At 38.2% G+C, this 27,852-nt stretch overlaps 1 protein-coding gene across 1 annotated transcript in view; it reads right to left on the minus strand.

The window, feature by feature from the left end:
* POU6F2 (POU class 6 homeobox 2) overlaps positions 1–27,852 on the minus strand; it is a 496,249-nt gene that overhangs the window by 372,924 nt on the left and 95,473 nt on the right. The window contains exon 2 of the mRNA XM_081537443.1: positions 6,020–6,191. Coding sequence (XP_081393569.1) covers positions 6,020–6,191 — 172 coding nt within the window. The remainder of the gene's footprint in view (positions 1–6,019; positions 6,192–27,852) is intronic.

Below are 27,852 nucleotides of genomic sequence, written 5' to 3' on the forward strand. Positions count from 1 at the left end.
AATACCTGCTCTCTCACAAATTATCTGTTTACTGTCTAATAACCAGGAAAGTCCACTGCCAAAAGTCACTTATATCTCATTTTTGAAGTGGGAGAAATATTTATTTGGTCAGTTCTTGGAAAGAATAATACTCTGTCATTAAATTAGGTAATTAGAAAAGAAAACAATCTACTAAAGGGCTGAGCCTTGGGACCCTGAATGCAGAATGCCCCTCTATTTATTAATTATGATATAAACCAAGCTGTATGAACTACAAAAATACTATAATGTCATGTAACCTTTAAATCAAAACCTCCCAGACATTAAAAATACTAAAAAGGGATCATTTGAAGGGGTGATGGTATAGAGTAACGTAATTTCTAATACTTCATCTTCTGTCCAGTTGTTTACAGGACCACTTAACCACAAGGACAACAAACTGGAAGCATCCTAGCAATCAAAATGAAAGAAAAAGTGTAAATTTGTATCTGCATTTTGATTCACTAATGTATTACAAAGTAGTAGCTTCCTCAGATACTGCAATATAGAACTTTAGTTTTTATACAGAGGTCTGACCTGAGTACCCCAGGCATGGCAAAGAGATGGAAAAAGAAAACACTGAGAAAGTTCCCACTGAATCTATGTCATATATGGTGCATTTTCCCCTATCACAGTGCCCCATAGAAATGAACATAGTTCAGTGTAACTTAGTGAGAACATGGTAAGAAGTTTGAACATCAGAGACATTTCATAGGAATTTATTTTTATTTCCAAGCTTACACATTAGTGCTATTCAAAGTGGATTTATTTATCAGTGCAGTATATTAATACTTTTTGGTGGGGGGAGGGGGAGGGACACTAAACTTAATTTGTCTAAACACACACAAGGGATTTTATAAAGAAATACCTTGGTGAAGTAGACTTTCTTAAATGTTAAGAAATGCCCCTAAAGGCGCACTCCCCACTCAGTAGTCAGAGAACAACACCGCGTGGGCTTGTTTGACTATGAAACCAGAATTGATTTTTGACAAATACCTTATCATGCACCTCACTTACTTATGCAAATTGAGGTTTCTACTGGTTTCTTTTAAATCACTGGTTAACTCTAATCTCTGACTCAGATTAGTTGACTTTAGAAGATGTTATTTTAAGGTTTCTCTAGCAAAACACACTTTCCTCAGTGAAAAACTAGCATTTATTTTCAATAGCCATAATACTGAAACTTTTAAAGATCCAAAGCATGGTATATATTTTCAATACATCTATTTCTCTAGGGAATTTTCCTTATCAGCTCCCAGCTAAATCCCTCTTGGGCTTAAGCCCCATTACTGATTCCTTCGCCCCAGCTTATTTTATCAGAATATTATAAATATCAAAACATAGAAAGATGTTTAAATAAAGTAACAGAGTGATGCCATGATGAAGGCCTTCACTAATGCACAGGCGAGAGGAGGCTTCACCACAAAATGCAGTTCTTATAACGCCCCACCAATGACCTCCACACTGACCTGCAGAGACCACTGTCTCAAGGGGTGACAGACAATTTAATTCTTTATCCTTTTGTCATTGGAAACGACTCCACTGCCATAAATTCTAATCAAGTCAAACTGGATGGGAATTAAAAAAAAAAAAAAAAAACTTCTAATGCATGTTTCTATGAGAAAGATAACAGAAAGGAAAGGAAAAGAAAAACCCCACAGAGAGTGCATTTTCTAGGCTAAGAATCACTGACCCAACTTTCAATCCTTTTGCAATAGTTCATAAATAAATGACGTTGAAAATACCCACCCTTATAAGTATCATTGCATATAATTGCTTTTAACCTAAAAACACACACTATCATAAGAGAAAACCAACCACCAATTTTTATTTCAGGTACAATGTTTGTAAATGTTTTTGTTTGTTTGTTTATGTCTCAGCTCAAGGCTTTAGAGCTGTGTGCTCAGTTCCCGGGCAGTGGGTGTAACTAAGCAACTAACCCAGCCACCCAAGGTAGTTGGGACTGCAAGAAAAGCAATCATAAGGTTTAACTTGAAACAATAAAAATATTCCCAGGAGAAAGACTGTTAATAAATCATCTTTTGAATTTCAAATATATATGAGAGAAAATATTTAGGGCATGTTTTATATGATCTCACTTCTGCTGCTGTGACTGCATGGGAAAACTTTAGCACAGATTTTTTTCTAGGGATATATATTATTTTTATCTTTTCTGGGGCCATTTTCCTCACCAAGTTGTTGATGCTACCATTTGAATTTTAGCATCCAACTTGACTGAATGTGGAACATTGAATTCTTGATGGGCATAACTAAAAACGAAGCACCACATTGACACAAGTGCTATAAATGTCACTAGAGAAACACAGCAACCTCTTCCCTTTGAGATTGTTTGCCAAAGGCCAGTCTTGAGAGTGGTTTCGAATATGGACATCACTCACTACATATTAAATGACTGGCCCTGTGTGGCATCACTCATCTGATCACGAAGCTGAAACACAGGGAGACACAGAACCAGATTCTCTGACAATACTTCCTGATGTGCAAGTCTACTCTTCCTCCATACTGTTTCCTATGGCTCAGAGCTTAGCATAACAAAGTCAGAAACTGAAAAGGGAAGACTTATTCCACTGTCTTTACAAGAACAAATAATGCACCACTTAATGATATCACAGAGAACTAGCTAACCACATGTTTCTCAATGAAATGTGAATTCATCTCTCCTAAGTGTACTTTAGTTTCCATGGCTGTTCAAGTTAAGCAAAACATTACCTCTGATGTAATTACTTTATAAAACACAAGGGTCCTTTTCTGAACTTTCTCCTTAGGCTGGCATATGGCTGCTGGTTTCTCCTTCTGGTATGCTAAGCCGCTCAGAGCACAGAAACAGTCTGCACAGTATGTTTCCCTTTGGATGCTGTTAAGTGCAGAGGTGCGATTTAAGGAGAAGCATAAAAGGCCCAATGGTTCCTGGAATTTCCTTTGTTTATCCATAGAGGGCATCCGTATTAGCCTTTCTCCTGTACTTTTGGGCTGAAGGTGTCATACTGTGAGAGAAACAGACTTGTCCTCTGGACTGCTAATTTAACAAGACACAAAACGAGGATGGAGCTCCAAAGAACTCTATTTATACTGAAATTTCGGTTACAATAAAAAATGGAAATTTTTGTCTCCTGTCAGTAAATGTCTCTTCACAAAACTAAGCAGATCATACACAAAAAAATTGTCTTAATCTTCTCCTTTCATTCCAGAAGCTTGGTTTTCAAAAATACAAGGAATATGCTATAAGAAGCATGGTTTGAGAGAATATGTTAGAAAATCATTGTTTAGAGATAAACCTGGACGTTCTCAGTTATTTAGGAAGAATGTAATTCTCCGTTACCAAGAGAAGAGTATAATCATAACCATATGTTAAAAATGAAAAACTTGAACATACTCAGGTCAAATAATAATCATCCATTAAATTAGTATTAGTTAAGTGTTGCCAAAGTTGCGAAAAATTCTGAGAGAGTTATACTAAAAAGTTTTAGCCAGTTACACAAACTAGAATTCCTAATGCTAAGTCCCAATAATATTTAAAGGTGAGAGCAGAACAGACCTAGTAGCTAAGGAAACCTGCAAGAACATTAAGATAATAAATGGCAAGATTATTGTTAAATGAAATGGACAGGATAAATATTCAATTTAATTTTCCATCTATCAGAATTTCACAGTAAAATCAGTCTGGAAAAAAAGGCATCCCTCTGGGGTGCTTTCTAGTCTGTCTGTTTCGTATTTTCTTCAGTTTTTTCCTTAAGTTTTCAAAACTGCTCATCTATTGGTTTCTCCTTTAATAGACACTGGAAAATATTCACATTGTGTTTAAAATGCAGAGATCAAATAAAATTAAGTGAATAAACAAGATATATTAGATATAAGATGTAGATTTTGCAGACTTCTCAGCCACAGGCTCAGAAGGTGAGCATTACAAAAAGTAAAGACGAGTTTATCGTCTAAAACCTACTAAGATTTCTAAACTTCACTATGATTCTTCAGTTTACTCTGTAAAGATTTCCCTTAAAATATATATTTTCAAAGAAATTTTCATTCAAATTTCTTTGATTCCCCTTCCACCTTGAATTTTTTTTAAAAGCTTATTTCTCTACACACCACGCCAATCAGTAAAAGGTGACACAACAAATCTATTACAATTTTCAACACTGGAAAATCTAAACAAATGTTGAGAAGTCAAAGTAACTGCTTTAATTGGAAAAAAAACAATTTGGGGTTTCAAGTCAAAGTCTACAAAGAGCATTTACTTTTAAAAAACGCACGCAAACTTTAAGAACACATAATTCATTATCTGCAGTTATGTTGAGTTTATAATTGATTATATTTTAAAAGTCAAAGTGCTTGGTATTAGTATATTCAACATCAAAGAGCCTGGAGCGCGACTTTGGCCTTCTTGTAATTTACAATTTTATCTGCCTTCTCTCACTAACCCCTTGAAATGAAATGAGTATTTTAGGACATAACTCTTCCTACACAGATAAAACTTAGACTACAACAAAATATTTCTTGAGAGTGAAAATGCTAAAACCTTAATGCCTAGGTATGGAAAATTTATGTCAGAGATGAAACTGCTGCTTTTCCAAGAAAGGGTCATAGGACCAAATTTCTTATAACTGGCATCTATTATACTCTTAAGTATAAAACAGCATTTTACCAACAGAAAATTTGATACAGAAAGTTTCTCTGCAACACTCCTCTAATGTTGGATTGAGTGAGTATTTAAAATCAGATGAAAGCTCCTCTGTTGAAGCTGGCCTGGAGTTGCCAAACTATCTAAGCTGCTTTCTTTCTATAGTTTTGCATTTTTCAGCTTATCTTTTTAATTGAATTAATAACTTTCTTAAAAAAGCAGTCTATACCATGATGCTGTGTTTCTTTAAAATTCAGGCATTTGACTGTTTTTAATTTGTTCTCTGCCTGATCGATATATATATATATATATATATATATATATATATATATATATATATCTCAGGTTAGTATATATAGGTATGAACAGGTTAGTATGTGTTATATATGTGTATATATAATATATATTTAGTGTCATAAGTATATAAACACTTGGAAATAATTAAAAGCAAGTGTTTCAGGAACAACTGTTCTGAAAACCTAATGTCACCCTATCCCATAAAGTGCTTCTCCAGCAGAGACACCTATCACCATCCATCACTCAGTCACACACCTCAACACAGCCTGGTCCCCTTTCTTATTAGAGATCACAGTTGCTTGAGTTGGCTTACAGAATGTCATCTGTTTGAATGACAGATGTCTTTGCTGGAGTGGCACTCTGCTTGTTCTTGTTTTGTTTACAAAACAAAGATTTCTAAAAAGAATCTGGGCTGCCTCCACATTCAGGATGAGGCTGTAAACATCTGTTAAAAGGGAATGGCTGAGGGGAGGGATGCCAAGGACCTATTTTCTTCCCTCATCATGCTTGTAAAAGAAGAGACGTTCATTCTAATTGTGATTACAAAATGTTATGTCTTTGAGCCATTCCTGGAGCCACTTCTGTTTACCTGCAGAGAATGACCAGTATTGATATTTTTTCAGTTCCCCTTTTTGGTCTTTTGACTACAGATAATAACTCTTTACTCTCCTTCCCCTTAACAAAAGGCGGCGAAGCAACCCGAAACCGAGTCGATATTTATTCAATAAACGTTAACCAGTTCTCACAATGGAACTGATTTCCTGATGATGATTTTCATCTTCTTTTTTCTCCCCAGTGATTTCTAGCCTGGGGACGCTAGCAATATCTGACCAGTCCAAAGGGGCAGGAGGAAGTTCCTGGTCGGAAAAAGTTTGGAGGACACCCTCCCAGCCAGCCTGGCATCAGCTGGGGTGGCTCAGCCCCCTCCAAGATGCCAAGATCCTCTTTGGTACTTAGAAGAAAATTGAATGAACAACGGGGGGAAAAAAAGAGGAGGGGTGGGGGTGTGGATGGCTCTTCCGGACACCATGGTAGAAGTGAAATGAAATACCTAGACAGACTTACCGAAGAGCTTGCTGGGAGTGTCCTCGCTGTCATTTGATTCCACGGGCGCAAGCAGGGGCTCATTCAGCTCGCTGTCTGAAGTAGCAGCCTTGTCCTCACCTCTCAACTCCGCATTCATTTCACTCCGCACTGACAGCAAGGGCTTACTGACTTGTCCAGCTATCATTGGATCCTAGGATGGGGGAAAAGAGTGAAGGGGAGGAAAAAAAGTGGCCGCTTGAGTGTGTGCGTGTCCTTGTCTCCCTCTCCTCTTCTCTCTTCCACACACACACACTCCCTCTCTCCCCTCTCTCTTATCTCTGACTGCTCCCGCTGTTATTGCTGGCTGCAGTCAAGTGAAGAGCTATTACAGATCCGAGTTCTCCATTCCTCCCCACCCTATTAAAGCTCAACTAGCATGAGAGAGATGCAGGAGGCTTCCGAGAGAAAAAAAAAAAAGGAAAGAAAAAACTTCTTTGAAAGCAACCTAACCAACACAGCTTTAATTGTGGGATGTGCTTTTGTGCGAGTGTTTTTACACCTTGTGCTGTCTTGAATGCAGGAAGGGGGGGAAAAAAGTGCGGGGGTTTGTACTTCAGCAACAGACTCAAAGGAAGGAGCACCCTAGGGAGGACCCATGGGCTATTTTAGGAAGCCCTCTCCCTGGGGGAGAAGCAATTAAACCCTATCCCAAGAGCAGAAAAAAAGAGACAGGGAGAAAAGAGTCCTCTAAAGGCTTTCAATGGAATGAAAGAGATTTCTTATGTAAATTCTAGCAGTACCTTTAGAAGTTGACTTTGCTGGTCCCAGATTTGGGACTGCAGCTGACCCCAAATCAAATGAACATTTGAAAGCAAACAACAAAAGAGATGAAAATTGGTTTACAGTTTTTGAAAGGAATTGGAAAAAAAAAAATACTTACAAACTCTGTTCAACAATTCGGATACCTAGAGCACCCTACGCCCAGAGCATTAAAGAAAAAGAAAACAAAAATCACCTCCAAAAAGGCAAACTTTACCCCCCAGTATTTTAAATCTGCTTTATCTTCAGCTCATTAGGAGGGCATTTTAGATTCAGCAATATTTTCCAAGGGTAGCCTTTTATTCCACTTGCTAAGACGCATGATACTGTGGTGGCACTGATATCAGATGCAGAAAAGCCAGAAGTGCCCCTTTTGCATTATCTGGGAGCTATTTATTGCCAAGTTCATGCCTAAATGGTTCCTGAGTAGGAAACAGGTGACCAGCGCCGGAGCAGGTGGGACCACACGCTCCCTGTCCCATCATTACATTGGTTGCGGTTTGCTTGTGGTTATTTTTTTTTTAATGTATTCATGCCTGAAAAGTGAATTTGATATGACACATGATAATCTATGAAAATGTTAATCAATACAAATAGTTTAAGCTGTCATCAAATGCACTTCTTTAGTCAATACTCATACCACAGAAAACAATGTCACTGTCACCAGGGCTTAATTTGCACAGCACTTAAATATTGGACTCTGTGCATCAATGCACTTCTTCTTCAAATACAGTAGGTAAACACATTTTCTCCCTATTTAAGGCTGAAGCACTCAGCACGCACTTAGCTGAGCTGAATCCTCCCTTTTGAATACCTTGATAGGTCCACTGGAGGGCAAAATTAATACTTAATTGAATCTCACAGTCATCAAAATAATCAATACTTTTTTATTATTTATTCTTTACAGTCTGTTGACTGTTTCAAACCTCTGAGGGAATGGTGGAAAGGATTCATGGCTTTGAAACACTGTCATTTAACAAGGTAATTTTCAGTGGGGCATTAGGGGTTGTGAAACATATAATAAAACAAAAATGGTGGCTTATAATAGGAAGAAAGAAAGAATTATATTTCTGCCATCTAACAAAACAGGATAAATAAAAAAGCAAGTGCAGAGAGAGGGAGAAAGGAGGGGGACAAGGGAAGCGAGGAAGACTGGCTTTTGAAGGGTTTTATCATATCAAGAGCAGAGCCGAGCTTTCATAATGCTGACATTTCTCATCCTGACAATCCTAAACAAGTGGAAAGGATGAGATCGCAGATATCATCTTTCATCACATTCCCCAGCTTAAGAACCAACATGACAGCTTCTCTCCCCTTTACACTGTTAATTACTAAATAAAATACTACTCTCTGTCAGCATCAGATTATTGCAGATAGCAACCACAAACATTCCTCCATTGTCTTCCCCCTCGAAAACGGTGAGACCTACCTTGAACTCTTTAGAGAATAAATTAGGCTTGTCTCACTGTATTGTAAATATTTGAAATGTAATCAATGTCATCAATGCGGTCGATGCACAGTATTGTCAGCCTAAATTTGCTGGTGATAGATTAGCATTTCATTTACTGTGTTTGGAGGCAGAGGTTTGGAGCACTTGAAAATGGGGGGCGGGGGGGAATGGGACAGGCAGAGGAGAAAGGAGACACAATTTTCTCCAAATTTCCCCCAATTTCTTTCTTGTGTAGCTAAGAAAGAACACGTGTTTGGATTCTTCTGATTTGGTGAGTAGGGCAGGGTAAGGCAGGAAAGGGAACATTGCCTTACCTCGTAGCTCCACATGAAGGAGAGTGCCCAGGTTTAAATTCTAGGACATTCATTTTACTTTATGAAACATTGAATCTTCAGTCTCTCTGATCCAAAGAAGGGGGTGTGACTCATTTGAGACATTCAGTCTCTGTGGCCACACTGCTCATTTGAGCATTTTTGAAGAAGGTGTTAAAAGAAAACTTGTGTTGAGAATGACATTCACTACCCTCGTGATAAGCCAAATATGGTTATTTATGTATCAGTGAGTATCTGGGCAGACTTCAGAAAAGAATATTCTATTCCTGTTTTATTTGTGAATGGTCAAACTGAATCCTGAATGCCACAGAGGAGCTGAAATGCAGCTGCTAAGTTCAAGTGCACTTAAATCTTTAAGATGTTTCAGTCTAGCTGATGTGTGCAAAACATGTACTGGCAGATGGTGTATATTCCTGACCATTAGCTCTTCTTCTTTAAATTACCTTTATGTACCTCATCCATGGCTAGGTTTCCAACTAGTGTCTCAGTGACTTGAGCTTCGAAAATTCAGGAGTTTGTCATTCATGTACTCATTTGATTTTTCGTGTTACAAAATCCTTTACCTTTTCCATGATGCAGCTGTAGCCCATATATATATGTGCCTGACATGGTTAAACAGCAAACCCCCAGCGAGGTAGAGAGCAGACAGCTTTTAATCACAGCTGCAACCACTGAGGGGTCCATTTGAAAATGTGTCACAAGCAGTAACCACAGAGTACAGTCTTATAAGGGATGGGGGTGGGGGGTGGTTACCTCTTTCAAGTAGCACTTGACTTGGAAGTTGTTTTTTCCCTGCCCTAAGAGATGGCAGTGTGTAAAATCCTTTCTGCCAAAGTAAGGAAAGGATTTCTAACATGCACCGACCTGGGTACATGTCCAACTTCCACATGTCCAAGGATCTCTGAAGCAGCAGAACGGAAGAGAAAGAACCACTGCAAGCCCAGAAAACAGTGGGCGAAGACTTCTTACTTGACAATTTGAAACTGTCACAACTAGAGTTGTAGAAATTGGGATTTCTCTGCAGTTTGTTCATCGGCCCTAATTAAAGAAAGGGACTGGCCCAAGATGGATCTCATGCTTCTCAAGTATGAGCAAGAACAGGACATGCATGTGCCAATATAGGGCACTCAAAGGGTCATAAGAGACCCAAGAGCCAGACAGTAAAAAAAAAAGAAGAAATGAGAGATTCAGTTTCCATTAACAAAATGTCAACAAAAATTTTCCCCATGTCCTACAATGAAAGGACTGCAGTCAACAACAGAACCACAAATAATTATTTAAACCTCCTTTGGGTATTGTTAAAGAAATAAAAATGGACCACATATATTCACTGCCTTTACCAAATAGGCAACTCAGCTATATTTAATGTCACTCAAAGTATGCAAGGTATTTACCTCATTTCAGGGATGAAGGACTGAGACGCAGAGAAGTTAGGTGACTTATCCCAAAGCCACACAGCTAATAAGGTAAACCTGTATTTTGAACCCTAAGAAATTCATTTCCAAAAATCAGTATTTTTTAGACAGCGCCCTCTACTGGGTGAAAAAAACCGAGGCTCATGGATTAGGTAATCCACAGTGTTTCCCAGAACTTCAATTATGGACCAGGGAAGGCTTTAAATCCTGGATAACTGATTCCCACAGCATGCTCTGTATACTGTCTTATTTGCTTCAGTCTCTAGAAACAAAACACCTCTCTGTCTGATGCTGCCTGAGTACAATCCGTGAGGTGACAGGGTGTGGTATGCGGGACGTCATACAGTGTCACACTCGACATAAACTCAGCAATCACTTAACTACTTCGCCCTCGGTTTTCTCATCTGGAAAATGAAAGTGTAGAAATAAAACAGTATTTTCCAAAGTGCATTCCACAGAACACTTGTCCTAAAAAAGACTCCACAATGAAGGAGTTTTGCAATCATACACACGTGGAAAATACACCAGAAAAGTCTACCAGGAAAGATACCAATTCAACTCTAAGCTAGCATTTCCCCAAATTATCTGACCATGGAAAACCTTTCCCTTATAATCTTCATTATATTATCTAATGGACCTAGTGCTTCTTGAAACATTTTAGAATGTGCCTGCTTAGATTACAGCTAATGTAAATTAAAGTTCTAATTTTTAACCATTCTATAATAATAAGCTAGAAGGCTTCAGCAAGTACATAATTGTTCCAGTGCTTCTCATACTCTTTTACCCAATTAATATTCCTTACAGTTGATTCACATACAACTACACACAGCTTAGTATATACTAACTGTAAATACTCTCTTCATATGCTAATTTCTGATGCCCTTCAATTTTTAAATAAGGATGTCCCCATGTATTTCTGTCATAAAACCTTTATGTGAAGAGTAGATATAGGGGACTGTGAAAAGGGAAGATTCAACTTGGACTTTCACCAGGCTGTTAAAAACAATACCAAATAAACAAAGATATAATTCAGCTAAGGCTTCAATAACTTAACCAACAGAGTTTTTGTAAGCATAATCATTCTCATTTTAGAGTCAGAGAAAACTAAAGATAGCGAGATTATTAACTCAGCAAAGCATCCGTGTCCGGTGGCAGCCACGCGTTGGAAATACCCTCGCCCCTCTAAACTGAGCTTGAACTCAGTCCAGCATATTTTTATGTACACACAAACCAACTATGAAGCAGGCAATCAGAACAGCTTTGAGGAAAATGTAAATTAGATAGGCAGGCAGGCTTCAAAAATCCAAGGAAACAATTCATTTGGTCACAAAGTGCCAGAGTAGGGCAAAGTTATACTCAACAGGTCTATTTCTAGAACTCAATAGAAAAATTACATCCATTATAAAGAAAAAGAACTATATTGGATTTCTCTTCCCCCACCCCTTAAAATGCCATGTTTCAATTTAGGAAACAGTAGAAACAAATTACCTACAGCCAATTTAAGATGCAAAGACAGCATCATATTTTGTATTTAATTTCCCCTACTGCGAAGAAATCAAAATCAAAATCACAAATGCATGAAGAGGAAGAAAGCAGACCTTAGTGGGTTTGGGGAGAAGGAAACTTCAAGTGTGGATTTTGTTACCTTACTCATGAAAAGAATTTTGTTTTTCTCTTTCTTTAACCAATTACCAAGTATTAATAAGGTTAATGAAGTTAGTTCTCAATATGAAATTTAATGTACTAAAGAATGTTTTCCCCCAAAAGTTACAGAGTCTCTAATTTAATATTTTACCATTCAATACTTCTTCTTTCTAGCAATACATTTTAAGAAGACATTCTATTTGACTTTTGAATATAAGACCATAGTTCATTTTTACATTTTCCCTTATACATGTATCTATATATCCATATCTATATACCTATATCTAACATACATATAGTTGAAAATTCTGAAAATTGATGAAGACCACAAGACAATAAAAATACCATAAATTTACCCACCACTGATTATTTTATTTTAAATCTCATTTCCTAGACTGCAAACAAAAACTGTTTTTGAGAAAAGCAGGAAATCCCACATTTTTAGCAAATACTCAACAGACAAAATTTGCATTGCAGTAAATTTGATTATAAAGCTCAAACATGTATACCCTTGTTTGAGGGTATACACCCTCAGTAAAATCATCCCACAGTAATTTTCACAGCCACACATCAATCCCAACCTAGGTTGCCTTCTTCAACCTGATACTCCCAACTGTTATTTCTTTCCTGTCTCTCCATTTTTAGTTAATCCTATCCCATAATAAAGAAGATGAATGTTTTATGAACATTAAGCAGGGCATTCAAAACATAAAATGAATGCTGGACTTTGGGAGTAAAGTACTTAGGAAACTTCAGGACACTTCATGGATGTCCCCTGATTTAGCATCTGCTTGACTGGCATGAATCACTGTCTCTTCCATCTTGGATTCGGGGCCAACATGGCTTTATATATCTCAAGGAAAAAATATGAGACCTGAGCAAGGTCATCTACAGATAGTGGCATAGGAATGCATTTTGAAAGGTAGAATGTGTTATACAGAAAGACCATTTTTCACCACATCTCTTCCCTCATTAAGGCATCCAGTGAACTGTGGGTTACTTTTCTCTCTATACCTTCAATTGGACCAGAAAGGTACTCGGTAGTGGATGCTGTGATGTGCTACACAGATCCTTGTTTCAGGACAAAGCACTCATTTCTCAGCTGCCAGAGATGCTGGCCAAGGATGTCCTTCCCAGGAGCCACCTTGCCTAAATGGAGCTTCTTCCAAGGTCATATCCCTTCCTTAGGGGCAGCCTAGATTCTGCCTTATGGCCTTCAAAGGCCAGACTTATTCTCTGCCCCTGTAACAGAAAAGGTTTTCAGACCCCTGAGGTCAACTCTAAGTTAGGTCAGTTGCCTTAATCGATATTAATGATCCAGAGCTGGTATTTAATCAGAAAGTCCCCACTCCAGGCTTGGCCACCACAATCCCACAGCTATCTCTGTTCACTGTCCACCACGCCCTCAACCTACCTTTTGTTAACTAGTACAAAGCTAGCAGAGGTGATGGAATTCCAGCTGAGCCATTTCAAATCCTAAATGACGATGCTGTTAAAGTGCTGTACTCAATATGCCAGCAAATTTGGAAAACTCAGCAGTGGCCACAGGACTGGAAAAGGTCAGTTTTCATTCCAATCCCAAAGAAAGGCAATGTCAAAGAATTTTCAAACTACCACACAATTGCACTCTTCTCACACACTAGCAAAATAATGCTCAAAATTCTCCAAGCCAGGCTTCAACAGTACATGAACTGAGAACTTCCAGATGTTGTAGGTGGATTGATAAAGGGCAGAGGAACCAGAGATCAAATTGCCAACATCCACTGGATCACAGAAAAAGCAAAAGAATTCCAGACAAATATCTACTTCTGCTTCATTGATTACACTAAAGCCTTTGACTGTGTGGATCACAACAAACTGTGGAAAATTCTGAAAGAGATGGGAATACCAGACTACCTTACCTGCCTCCTGAGAAATCTGTATGCAGGTCAAGAAGCAACAGTTAGAACCGGACATGGAACAATGGACTGGTTCCAAATTGGGAAAGGAGTACATCAAGGCTGTATATTGTCACCCTGATTATTTCACTTATAATCAGAGTACATCATGTAGAATGCCAGGCTGGATGAAGCACAAGCTGGAATCAAAATTGCTGGGACAAATATCGGTAACCTCAGATATGCAGATGACACCATACTTATAGCAGAAAGCCAAGAGGAACTAAAGAGCCTCTTGATGAAGGTGAAAGAGGATAGTGAAAAAGTTGGCTTAAAATTCAACATTCAAAAAACTAAGATCGTGGCATCCAGCCCCATCACTTCTTGGCAAATAGATGGGGAAACAGTGGAAACAGTGTCAGACTTTATTTTGGGGGGCTCCAAAATCACTGCAGATGGTGACTGCAGCCATGAAATTAAAAGACACTTGCTCCTTGGAAGAAAAGCTATGACAAACTTAGACAGCATATCAAAAAGCAGAGACATTACTTTACCAACAAATGTCTGTCTAGTCAAAGCCATGGTTTTTCCAGTAGTCATGTATGGATGTGAGAGTCGGACTATAAAGAAAGCTGAGCAGCAAATAATTGATGCTTTTGAACTGTGGTGTTGGAGAAGACTCTTGAGAGTCCCTTGGGCTGCAAGGAGATCCAACCAGTCCATTCTAAAGGAAATCCATCCTGAATATTTATTGGAAGGACTGATGCTGAAGCTGAAGCTCCAATATTTTGGCCACCTAGTGCAAAGAACTAACTCACTGGAAAAGACACTGATGCTGGGAAAGATTGAAGGCAGGAGGATAAGGGGATGACAGAGGATGAGATGTTTGGATGGCATCACCGACTCGATGGACATGAGTTTGAGTAGGCTCTGGGGAGTTGGTTTTGGACAGGGAAGCCTGGCTTGCTGTAGTCCATGGGGTCTCAAGAGTCGGACATGACTGAGCAACTAACTGAACTGACAGCAATTTTTAGTGAAACTGTTGATCAGCATGAATTGAGGTTAGAAAGGAGTTCTCATTTGGTTAAATTAGTCATAGTCAAGATATATGTTTTGGCTAAAATATTTTGGAGACATTTCCCATCCTTGCCGGGGAGCAGAGAATATTAAGAATCCAGCAAGTCCTGTCACCTATACTCTTGGGTCTAGTGGCCTAAGGTTTGATACTCAAACTGTCCTATGTCCAGTCTCTGGGTCAGAGAGTTCTAGTTGCCTAATGTTGACCATGAGGGAAACTCATCCTGCTTCTAGAATCTTGCCATATCTGCTTTAATGAACTTTCCATACCAGGTGTACACTGTTCACCTAAAATGACAAAGAGCTATGACTTTATCAAGCTTACAGACAGGTTGAGCAAACTATTTGGGGATGATTAATAATTTGGTTGCTAATAATAATATTGGGTGATATTTAATAAATATGTATGGCAGCTTTGGTCTCAGAACTTGTTTTCATTGTAACCAGGTAACAATGCTTTGGGGATGAAGCAAGTTCTCTCCTATATCAAATCATTACTGACTGCAATCATCCACCAAAAAGAGCCCACTAATCATGCAAATGAAATCTATCTTCTGCCATTGTAACATAACCCATTTCATTGGGTGATGACCCACACTGTCTTAGAAGGCAAGTAAGGTCATTTACAGAGTGAAAAACAGTCAAAAATGGCCCAGGAAACTTACACTGTTTGTTGCCTCCACCAATCCCCAATATTTTATCTAGGGGATAGTTAGTTAGGATGAATGCCCAGAAGCATTTGGAAGGATAAAATAAAATTGCAAAATATCTGATTTGCTTTGGTGTCAGAGAATGATATTTCATTTCATACATACAGGCAGAGTTTAAGAGTCTTGTCTTTTGGTTGAGGTTTGTGGAACTTCAGCTAAGTGTTCAGTCTCCTCCTTCCCTCTCACTTGCTATCAGAGTTTCTATCTTTCTCCATGTTCCACCATGAGTGCAACATCCTCTTAACTATACTAATTGTCTAGAGACAACTCCAATTAAAAATCAGAGCATCAGACACAGCTGTATTTAAACACAAACAAGCAAAACAGCCCATCAATGTAGGATGAAATAACAACATCATAATCAGTTGTCTGCTAGTTCTGGACTTCTGCAAACCATCTAGTATGCAGATAGACATAGTTCATCTAGCTCATCACCTTGAACCTCCATAGTTCCTTTGCTCCCAAGAGGTTAAAATGACTGTATGGGTGATGCTTCATGTATACTTATCTAGGAAGAAAGGGAGACACTGATATTGACAACCTAATAGCACCATCAATTCAATTTCCTGCTGCCTTTGTGAAAAAGCATCAATAAGAGTTCAATCCAGGCTCATCTCTATCTGGTCTTTTGGTAATGGGGTTATACAGCAGTATCGACATTGCATACACATACCCTATATTCATACATTCTTTATAATCTGATGGCTTCAACTAGGTATCAGAATTTAATCAGAAAACAACACAAATTAAAAAGGACTTGCATTTAGAGATTTGAATGTACAGGAGTTACAAAGAAAAAACATGTTATCTCTATGCCACAAAACTTACTTTCTAGCATCTTAAAAATTTTAACAAGTACTTTATATATTTATAGCAACTTTTTGCAAATGTGGATGATATAATTGATTCACGGAATGGAAAGACTTGGTTTCTAGTTTCAGTTTTCAAACTGTGCATTAATCTCAGAAACCCTAAAGTTTTTAGGGAGGTACCTCCAGGACCTCAAAGGAGGCAGGGGAGGACCAGAGTGCCTGCTCCCAGTTTTTAACACCATTTTGGCCTCTCTCATCTATTCTGTATGGAGTCTTCAGTGTACTTGAAGAAAGTGTTTCACAAGTTTGCCCATGTTACATATTTGCAATGCATCACAGATGCAATAAAATCATGACAGTTTTTCGGTCGGTTAATCACTTACTTTTCCTAAAGACTTAAGCGATAGACTCTACAGCTGAGACGTTTGAATCCTTTGCAGACAGACCTGTCTCAGAATCCCCAGTAGCATCTCTAATGCAAAAAAAGCCTCTCAAAAAATGAGTTGTGATTGATTGATTGATTGATTATGAGGATGGAGGAAGGAACGAAGGAAAGAAGGGAGGGAGGAAGAGAGGAAGGAAAGTTAAGAGTAAGAATTGTTCTGGGTTGATATTTTTAATACTTTAAACATATGTCTAATCATGTCTGAAATTACACAATATGGAACTAAGGCCTTGCTTTGCCAGCAAAGGTCCGTCTAGTCAAAGCTATGGTTTTTCCAGTAGTCATATATGGATGTGAGATTTGGACCATAAAGAAGGGTGAGTGCTGAAGAATTAATGCTTTTGAACTGTGGTGTTGGAGAAGACTCTTGAGAGTCCCTTGGACTGCAAGGAGATATAACCAGTCCATCCTAAAGGAAATCAATTCTGAATATCCATTAGAAGGACTGATGCTAAAGCTGAAGCTCCAATACTTTGGCCACCTGATGCAAAGAGCTGACTCATTTAGAAAAGACCCTGATGCTGGAAAAGATTGAAGGCAGAAGAAGGGGACGACAGATGATGAGATGGTTGGATGGCATCACCAACTCAATGGACATGAGTTTGAGCAAGCTCCGAGAGATGGTGAAGGACAGGGAAGTCTGGTGTGCTGCAATCTTTGGGTTCACAAACAGTTAGACACGACTGAGTGACTGAACAACAAAGGACTCACTTGACTATCTTACCTGCCTGGCATTGAACGCATATACACACTGACCCATATTCTACCTCCAGAAATGTGAGTTTGGTTTTATGTGATTCTATTACTTTGTTTACCATAAGACAAGAATGGAGGAATTTAATAGTAATGCTTGAAGAAGAAAAGGAAAGTCCTTTTTTTCTCCTTAGGACTGAGGCTGACGGGAAACAGAGCTACCTCTGGTCCAGGGGATAAGCCTGACCAAGCAAAGGCATCAATGCTGGACTCAGGTGGTCCCAGATGAGGGCGTGGCTGGCCTACCATGGGCCTCAGCCTCATAGCTCTGTCCATGCTTCTCATTAAGCCTAGAAGACTCTCCCTCTGACGCTGCTCCTACACAATTCCCTCTCGTTCCCAATTACCCTATGGTCATTCAGGGGCAGTATCATCAAACACACAGCACATTAGAAATATTTTATTACAAATGTTCTAATTCTATCATTTTTATCAGAAGCAAATATTCCAAGAAATGAATGAAATGAATAATCCATTAAATATGTGGACACATCTAATTCTGTCCTTCCATTCTGAGTAGCCAAAGACGGACAGTGGAGGAGAAAAACTTTTTATTCAGAAAGTATCGAGTTCCTTATAGTTTCAAATTTCCATAAACAAATAGAAAAATCCATTCTGCCCCCTGCTGTCAGACTAACATTCCTAAAAATCCAGTTTGAAACCTGAAGTTTTAGCAGTACCTTCTAAGTTGGGCCCAAATCTTACTTAACATGCCAGACCCTCCCTCTCTGACCGGGTCTAGCTTTTCTCTGGCTGAGTACAGCTAGGCAATGTATGGCCATAGAAAGTGCTGTTCACATTTTTGTAAAGATTTGTAAACATATTAAGATGATTTTCTGGCAGGTGTCAGTAAAGTGTCCAGGACTGTCTGGTCTAATTTTTTTTTTTTTAATATTTATCTATTTAATTATTTGTTTGGCTACACCAGGTCTTAGTTGTGGCATGTGGGATCTTTTGACCAGGGATGGATTCTGGGTCCCCTGTACTGGGAGCGCATAGTCTTAGCCACTGGACCACCAGGGAAGTCCCTGTCTGGTCTAATTTGCACAGAGATGCCTTCCCTTTGGTCTACATAGGCAGCCCGTAGCCAGCCTCACCAGGATCTTGTACATCCCCACACCCCAGGGCTAGGGTGAGAACTTGGGCACTGGAGACAGAGAGCCCGTGCTAGAGTCTGGGGCAAGGACCTTTCTACCCTCTCTGAGCCTCAGTTTCCCTGAGAGGAAATGGGAGTAATAACTATATGCCTCATGAGATAGCTTTGCAGATTAAATAAATAATTCACAAAGAATGCTTACAACAGACGAAGTGCATACAAAACATAAGAGAGGTATATATACTGCTCGAGGTCTATGACTCTCCTAACAAAGTATGAATATGTGAGTATTTTGTCTTGGAAAATTTCCTTCACCTTCATCTCATTTTCAAAAGGATTCATGATCTACCTCCTCATCTCCTCTGCCTCTCCCCCTACCGAAAAAATCAGTAAGTAACTATCGCTGAAGGTAAGGGCCTGTCACTGCATCTTCCTACTCCAAATTTTAGGATGGTGTCTGGCATATCATAAGCCCTCACTAAATATCCATTGATTTTATTTGAAAAACAAAAACAAGAATCGACATCTATAAATAATGGGAGAAAGACCACAAATTTGTTGATGTTTAAAAACCAAGTTACTTTGATGTCTTTTTGAGAAGGAATTTGCCTTATAAATCCTCAGATTTTATTATTTTAAGAATGGTCAGGGGCTTGTAAGTTCTGCAGAACTGTATACCTGAATTGTAACAGTATCTGGTTTTTAATTTTCCAAGATTCATGTAGTCACGTTCTCTTGAAGGAGCCATTCTCTCTCTGTTCAGAAGGCCATTGTCTAATTGATTTCACTAATAGGTGTTTTCCTTTCCTCTCCTCTCAGAATGCAATAACCTGGGCTGGACTAATAACATGATTTTGCTACCTTGCTACTTCCTGTCCTTCCTAGCAATTCAGGCAGCTTTTTCTCAGCCACTGTAGCTCCTGTGGAGTTTGCATCTCCTTTTCTGCCATGGGTTGGTACAAGGCTGTGCCTCACCCCAGCTGCTCCCCTTCCCTCTCTCTCCTGTAATCCACTCTCCTTTAATATTCCAAGGGTGACCCTTGACTGTCCTTTGAATGCCGCTCCAATTCAAAAGGCTTCTGAGCTTTTAAGACTAGCAGAGATAACATAATTCCAAGGAGAGGGGGGTGGGGAGGGAGGGAGAATGTGATTGGAAAGATTAGCTAAATCTTCTCATTCCTAGGGATTTGGGCTCTCACAAATACATGAGCTGGGAGTTTTGTTTTGTTTTTTTATGGATTCTCCCCACCCCTTCAGCTATCTTATTAACCTCTATTAAAAATATTTTGTTTCCAACCCAACCATAAAAAGAGACTTAACTGAATATTACTTTAAATCTCTAGCCTTTGAAATTGAGGGCAATTTTATAGCAAGGCTGGCTTGTATTAATATTTATTTATGTCCTCTTTGGTTTGCATGATTGGGGATGGCTCTGAATCAGGGTCTCCTTAAGGCAAAACTGATGCAATTCAACAAATACTTATTGACAGTTCATCTTGTACAAGGTGTTGTGCTAGGGATGATGGAGAATGAAAGGCTCAAGAAACGTTTGCTACCATCAAAAATTTCACCATCTATAGATATCAGTAAAAGAGTGGTTTCAGCATCCTCTATGAGCCTTGTATACTTTCTTTCACATGCACAACATTTTCTTGGCATCCGTTGTCTTCCTTTTCTGTAAAATGTCAGTGCAAACTAAGCATTTGTACCATGCATGCACACACACGTTAACACCGTTTCTTTGAAGCATTGTTTTAACCTCATTACAAATGCTAATGAAGTAAGTATGTTGCTTCACTCAAGGCATTTTAACTGGACTTTTCTAACCTTAATCTGCAACTGATGACCAGCTATCTTTTGACTCAGACACTAAAACAAGGTAGCAACACAGCTATCCACAGGATCACTGGCAATCAAGGGCTGCACTACCAAGTGGAGCAGATGAAGGATCTGAGTTTTGAATTAAAGGATTGCTTCCCTCATATCCTCAAGCCAGCCCCTACAATAACAAAAATGGGTAATGTGTTGTCAAGAGGAAAACAGAGCTGTTTCAACAAATCAGTAAGGCACACTCATAAAAACTGAGAAAAATAGATGCGCTGAAGTCTTTATACACAACTGGCTCTTTCAGTGGGTTTAGAAGCCTTCATTCCCATTCCCACCCTCAATGAATTTGCTTAGAAGATTGTTTCCTAGATTAAAAATGCACAATTTCAACTCAAGGCCAGCTGACTTATCCTGACTCTATGTAAATAGGTCCATCCCAATGACATTAAGGTACCAGGGGCCCCAAGAAGGTTCAATCATCATCCACAGCTGGAATGCAGACTCATTATACAATCCTCTTTCATTCTACTCTGCTGAGCTTCTGCACAATTTCTCCCCCTGCACATGCATTGCACCTGAAAAGTTTTCCTGTTTCCCACATAAAATGAATGAGAATTGGACTATTGCTGAGTTCTCCTTTCTTGCTACTTAGACTACAAGGGCTCATGTCTCTTCTTTTCGCAGTGCCCACTAACAGATGGGTCCTGCTGGGCAGCTCTGCAGGATTCACGCTCTGCCTGCAAGGCTCACCCTTGGTTTCTGGATCTTGAGGGGGCCACCTGTGGATAGTCATTTCCTTAGCATGTCAAGCAAAACTCTAATCAAACCTGTAGAGTACTCAGTTGAAAAAAAGCAAGAGGAAATCATTTTTTGATTGAAAACAAGCAGAAAAGTAAATTCAAATCATCACTGAAATCAACTAGGAAACGCATTTCTGAGCTTTTGATATAAAAAATAGAGGCAATGGTGATATATTTTTAAAAATCGAGTTTTTAAAATCCAGTGGAAAATAGTTTGATTTGTCATTGAAGAGTTGGACTATAAAGAAAGCTGAGTGCAGAAGAATTGATGCTTTTGAACTGTGGTGTTGGAGAAGACTTTACTGCAAGGAGATCCAACCAGTCCATCCTAAAGAAAACCAGTCCTGAATATTCACTGAAAGGACTGATGTTGAAGCTGAAACTCCAATACTTTGGACACCTGATGTGAAGAACTGACTCATTGGAAAAGACCCTAATGCTGGGTAGGATTGGGGGCAGGAGGAGAAGGGGACGACAGAGGATGAGATGGTTGGATGGCATCACCGACTCGATGGACATGGGTTTGGGTAGACTCCGGGAGTTGGTGATGAACAGAGAGGCCTGGCGTGCTGCAATTCACGGGGTCACAAAGAGTTGGACATGACTGAGCGACTGAACTGAACTGAACTGATTTATTCAACAAACATGTATTGAGTGAGTACTATGTGCCATGCCATACTCTTCATGGTTTTGGGAACACATCATTGAGCAAGACAGGTCAAGTGCAGACCACCCTGCAATTGCAATAGCTTGGGAGACTGACAATAGCAAATTTAATAAATAAGGAACCATCATGATACTGATGAGTGCTATGAATAGAAACCATAATTCAAAAAGTGCTATGAATAAAAATCATAATTCACATGCACCCCAATGTCCATTGCAGCACGATTTACATTAGCCAGGGCATGGAAGCAACCTGAATGTCCACTGACAGATGAATGGATAAAGATGTGGAATCTGTATCTATATACACACTGGAATATTACTCAGCCATAAAAAGGAAAAAATTGGGTCATTTGTAGAGACGTGGATGGATGTAGAAACCATCATGCAGAGTGAACTAAGTCAGAAAGAGAAAAACATGTATCATATATTAACACGTAAATATACAATCTAGAAAAATGGCACAGATGAACCTATTTGCAGGGCAGGAATAGAGATGTAGATGTAGAGAATGGATGTGTGGACACAGGGCGGGGAGGGGGTGGGCTGAATTGGGGGAATGGGATTGACATATATATACTACAATGTGTAAAACAGATAGCTGGTAGGAACCTGTGGTATAGGACAGGGAGCTCAGCTCGGTGTTCTGTGATGACCTAGATGGATGGGATGCAGGGAGGTGATGGGAAGGAGGTCCAAGAAGGAGAGGATATATGTATATACATGGCTGAATCACTTCATTGTACCGCAGAAACTAACACAACATTGCAAAGCAACTATTCCCCAATTTTAAAAAAAGAAAGAAACTTAAAAGGGAGAGAGAGAAAACAGAGGGAAGTGTGGGGAGAGTGTGGGTGTGTAACCTATGAGATGATCAGAGAGGTGGCACAAATAAGGAGCTCTTGAGTAAAGGCCACCATGAGCAAGGGGAAGGCCATGTGAACATCATAAGGGGACTCTGAGAAAAAGAGTCTGGCCTGGGATCCTTTTTGGAGTCTTCAAAGCCCAGGAGGCTGAGATGGCTGAGAGGAAGTGAGTGGGTGGTGAGGGGGAGGACAGAAAATCGGGAGCCAGAGAAATGGGCATGGCCAATGGGCATGATCAATGGGCATAATCAAGTGGGGTCTTCTGGGCCATTGGAGAATTTGGGATTTAATTCCAAGGATGAGTGGAAACCATTTTGAGCAAGATGCAACAGGGTCTCCATTGTCTTTCAAAAGATTGCTTTGTGGGAGGCAGAGTGAAGCCTAGAGAGAAATGCCTTATAGTTTGGGTACTAGAGTAAAAACATTTTTAACAGCTTTATTGAGCTGTGACTGATACACAAAAACTGTATATATTTAATGTATACAATTTGGTGAGTTTGGACATATGCAAACACGTGTGAAACCATCACAAGAACATATTCCATCACCTCGAAAAGTTTCCTCCTTTTATGATAAAATTTTATTAAAAGTTTACAAAATGTCTACTGTACCACCTAAAAGGTATTATTTCTATGGAACCAGAAAACATTTCAGTAACTTGAATCTTATAAAAGCCCAAATTCCAGCCGCATTTTTTTCTTGCTATCTTATCCCCAACAGTCTCTGCATCAACTTAACTTCTTTTAAGAAATTAATTAAATGAACCATTTCTCAGCCTTACCTGCTTTTGCAGAATCTGCCCTGACTGCTTCCTTCTTGTTTTTCAGGATTGATTAAATTATTATTCAAGTCCACTTGGGCGCATGCAGCCAGGTATGGAAGGAAGGGGGTCTCTAACATCACTGAGGTTCATTCTTATTGACATTTGACTAGCTGGTTTCCCTGATAGCTCAGCTGGTAAAGAATCGACCCACAATGCGGGAGACATGGGTTCAATCCCTGGGTTGGGAAGATTTCCTGGAGAAGGGAAAGGCTACCCACTCCAGTATTCTGGCCTGGAGAATTCCATGGACTGTATAGTCCATGGGGTCACAAAGAGTTGGACACGACTGAGCCACTTTCACTTTTCACTTTCAATGCAGTTTTAGAGAAGTCACTTTAAATTCATTCAAAGTCTCCTTCACCTAAACCTTCTGTTGGATTCAGGGCAAATGCTTGGTCCTGCTCTACAACTAACTGTGATTCTCACGTTCCATGGATTAGAACCATTTTGGGGGTGATGGGGTGGATGGGTTCAGTACAGATTCCTGGTTCTTTCCTCAAACCTGCCAAATCAGAATCTCAGAGGGCATGGCTCAGAAATATATATCTGGAACAAGTTCCTCAGAAAATTCTTATGAACACTAAAGTAGGGGAAGTCCTACCTTAAAGGTATGTTCTGAGGAATATGAAAGGTAACCAAATTTTCTCAACGTTTCAAATGAAAGCATGCCACAGCAATGCACAGAATTCGTAACTTTTAAGTGAGAGAACACTTTATAACTCCCTCTTATTTTGTCCTCTGAGTTGTAAAGTTTGGGGTATTGAACCATTTATTTCATATTCTCTATATTTCCAACTTTTATCTTCTATCCTTTCAATATCATCATTCATTTTGAGTCATATTTTATTTTAAATTCTATTTTTTTCATCTATGTCTACCTTGAACTTTGGAAGTATGAATATCATTGTAGAGATCTTTGAAAGTTGTATATCTGTATGTGTGCACGCATCTATATATGTATACACACATACATATAGTATGTTTATATACAATCTTTGTTACCTTTGTTAATGTTTAGAGATTTATACTGCATATACAAGTTAGTATCCTAATCTTTTTGATGGCTATCATTATTTGGCAATAAAGTATTTTTTTCTGCCAAGCATTTTTCAAAATTGAAGTATAGTTGATATACAATGTTGTGTTAGTTACAAGTGTCAGCACAGTGATTCAGTGTTTTATATATATATTCATTTTCATATTATTTTCCCTTGTGGGTTGTTGCAGAATATTGAGTAGAGTTCCCTGTGCTACAGAGTAGGTCCTTGTTGGTTATTGATTTTATATGTAGAAGTATGTATATGTTAATCCCCACCCAATAATTTACCTCTCCTACCAGGATCCTGCTTTTACAATTCACTTTTCATTCAATAAATATTTGTTAGAGCTCTAACAACTGCTATCAGCTACCACGTGTTAAGCCAGATGAGCACTACATTTGCCATCACAGATATTATTATATTATAGTGTAACTATGTTCTGCAAATGAATTACTATCCAAAATTGTGATTTCAAGCAGCTAAATAATATTTATACTAATGGATGTGCCATGGCTTATTGAAATCTTTCCTAATTACAAAACAGTCTGGGCAGTGATCTTTGAAATGGGGTATATGAACACAAGAAATGGGGTACATGTAATGCATTGAGGTTCATGAAGAAAGTATTAGGATTTCTATTTTTATTCCAATTTTTTCAGTTCAATTTTGTGGATGATTTTTAGCAGTAAAAATTGATAATACCAAAAAAGCACTAAATAAATTTACATATATTAAGAGTACATGGTAAAAATTATTTTCATTGACAAAGCTGAGTTATCACAAAACCCTGCAGTTCTTTGATTTATGATATATTCAATTATTCACACAAAAATAAAATTTTGACAGTTTTAAACACATTCTCAGGAGTGAAATTACAAGTAAAAGAGGATGGATCATTGCCAAATTGCCTTCCAGGTCAGTTGGTGGAAAATTTATGCTCCCAGTGTCTGAGAAAGTTTCTCTTTCATATTATATTTAAATTTGCTTGTATTTATTACACAGAAATTGGCATTTTATTAATGTTTTAATTTGCATCTCATTAGCAAAACAAACAATTTTAAGCTTAATAAATAATTAAGTTTCTTCTTTCATAAATTACTCACATCTTTTTTCTGTCTTTCTACTGAAGTCTAAGTTATTTTTCTCATGGAAGTTGATATAGATACACAAAAATAGTAATAATCATAAAAAACAATGGCTGACACATTGTGTTGAACACCCACTATGCTATAAATAGACTAGACTTTGTTTCTAGTCCTTTAAACAACCAAGCACATTATTATCCCCATTTCATTGACTATGAAATTGAGATGAATGTAGTTAAATAACATGTAACCGGGCAGAGTCTTCCTGATTCCAAACTGCAAGAGTTTCATTTTTTTTTCTTTAGAATTTGTTATCCCTTTGATTGTTATTAATGTTGGTTAATAAATATATCTTAAAAGTTCTACCCAGTCATATTTATCAATCTTTTCCTTTATACCTTATTCTATTGCTTTTATTATGAGAAATCATCCTTGAAAGCACAGTCACCAAATTTTTTCTGATTTTACTTTTAATGTAATTCTAGAATCCATCTAGAATTTATGTAAGTATATGGCATTAACTGAAAATCTTAGTTTTCCAGTCAATTTTTAGAACACAACTAGTTTAACCCAATGAATATATTATAAACCCAATGATATATTATGCTTTTATTTTTACTCAAAACCTCATTTCTCATATAATAGAGCAAAAATCTTTTTTATATTCTATTTCTCTTTTTAAATTTTTTTTACATATTCTCTGCTGTTTTATTAGAACTTTTGAATCATTTTGTCTAATTTCAAAATTAAACAGATAAATGTCTTTAAAATATTCCATGTCAACATCAGGAAACTTGGTCCTTTTCTTCATTTATTTAAATCTTGTGTTGTTATCAGTGATGTGTGGTTACTTTTTTATGTCTATTGCAGACGTTTTGCTTTAAAATTTCCAAATATTTTTTGGTTTGTTCCTATTGTAAATAAAATCAATTTCCCTTTCTAGGATCACATTCTATACGGTTATTGTTCTTATTTAGAAAAGCTATTCAGTTTTCAGTTGATTTTATTAGGACTGTACATATATATGTATATTTTTCACAAATAAAAATAGATGTCTCCTCCTTTGTATTTATGTTTATTTCATATTTTACTCATAACAATAGTGCTTTGAGATCTCAATGCTTCTAGTGTATTTGCAGGATTTTTGGTGTTGGTTTAAAGACCAGGTTTGTCGCGGAGGAAACTCGAAAGTCATTTCTGATTTTTTTAATCAGAAATGGTTGCTTCTTTAGTATAGAAGCTCTTTTAAAAAACTAAAAATAGAGTAACCATATTATCCAGCAATTCTACTCCTGGACATACATCCAGAGAAGATAAAACAAATTTTAAAAGATACATGTACCCCAATGTTCATAGTTGCACTATTTATAATAGCCAAGATAAGGAAACAACCCAAATATCCATCAACTGATGAATGGATAAAAGATGTGGTACATATACATAATAGAATATTACTTGGCAATAAAAAAGAATGAAATAATGCCATTTGCAGCAACACAGATACACCTGGAAATGACCATGCCAGGTGAAATAAGTCAGACAAAGGCAAATACCATATGATATTGTTTATATGCAGAATCTTAAAAAATGATACAAATGAACTTATTTATAAAACAGAAACAGACTCACAGACTTAAAGAACAAACTTATGGTTACAGAGGGGACAGGTGTGGTGGGGTAGTCTGGGAGGCTGGGATTGACATATACAAACTGCTATATTTAAAGTAGATATCCAACAATGACCTACTGTATAGAGGAAACTCTGCTCTATACTCTGTAATAACCTAAACGGGAAAAGAACTTGAAAAAGAATAGATAGATGTATATTGGAATCACTGCTGCACACTTGAAACTAATACAGCACTGTTAAACAACTATACTCCAATATAAAATAAACATTTAAAAAGAAAGTTTCTAATGAATTGTACCTGAATTTCCCATCTTACAAAAGACAACAAAGATACCAATCACACAAACAGAAGAACACCGAGTTGTTCTAGAGGCTAACAATATGGAGTCCTAAACAAACACTTCCCCAACACAAACAGTCCTCAGAATCAGACACACGTCAGAACCAACTGGCAAAAATGCCCAAATAGCACTTCATGCTCAAAAGAGAAGGTTGCCCAGGGGCACACGGGTGGACTCAGTCTTGGAATTCATCAGCTTGTCCAGGTGTGTGTTTTCCTTACACCAAGGAAAAGTGTACGTTGGCAGCCAGTGTGAAGCAGGGAAGAATCAGGAAGGGTTCCCCAAATAAATGGTTTTGGCTGCAGCTAGGAATGTCCTCCAGGATCTTCCACTCGGGGCCACCTAGCCACAAGCAGCTGGCTCA

The sequence above is a fragment of the Giraffa tippelskirchi genome, chromosome 10 (assembly GCF_054371585.1).
Source record: "Giraffa tippelskirchi isolate mGirTip1 chromosome 10, T2T-mGirTip1v1.2.pri, whole genome shotgun sequence".
Lineage (NCBI taxonomy): Eukaryota > Metazoa > Chordata > Mammalia > Artiodactyla > Giraffidae > Giraffa > Giraffa tippelskirchi.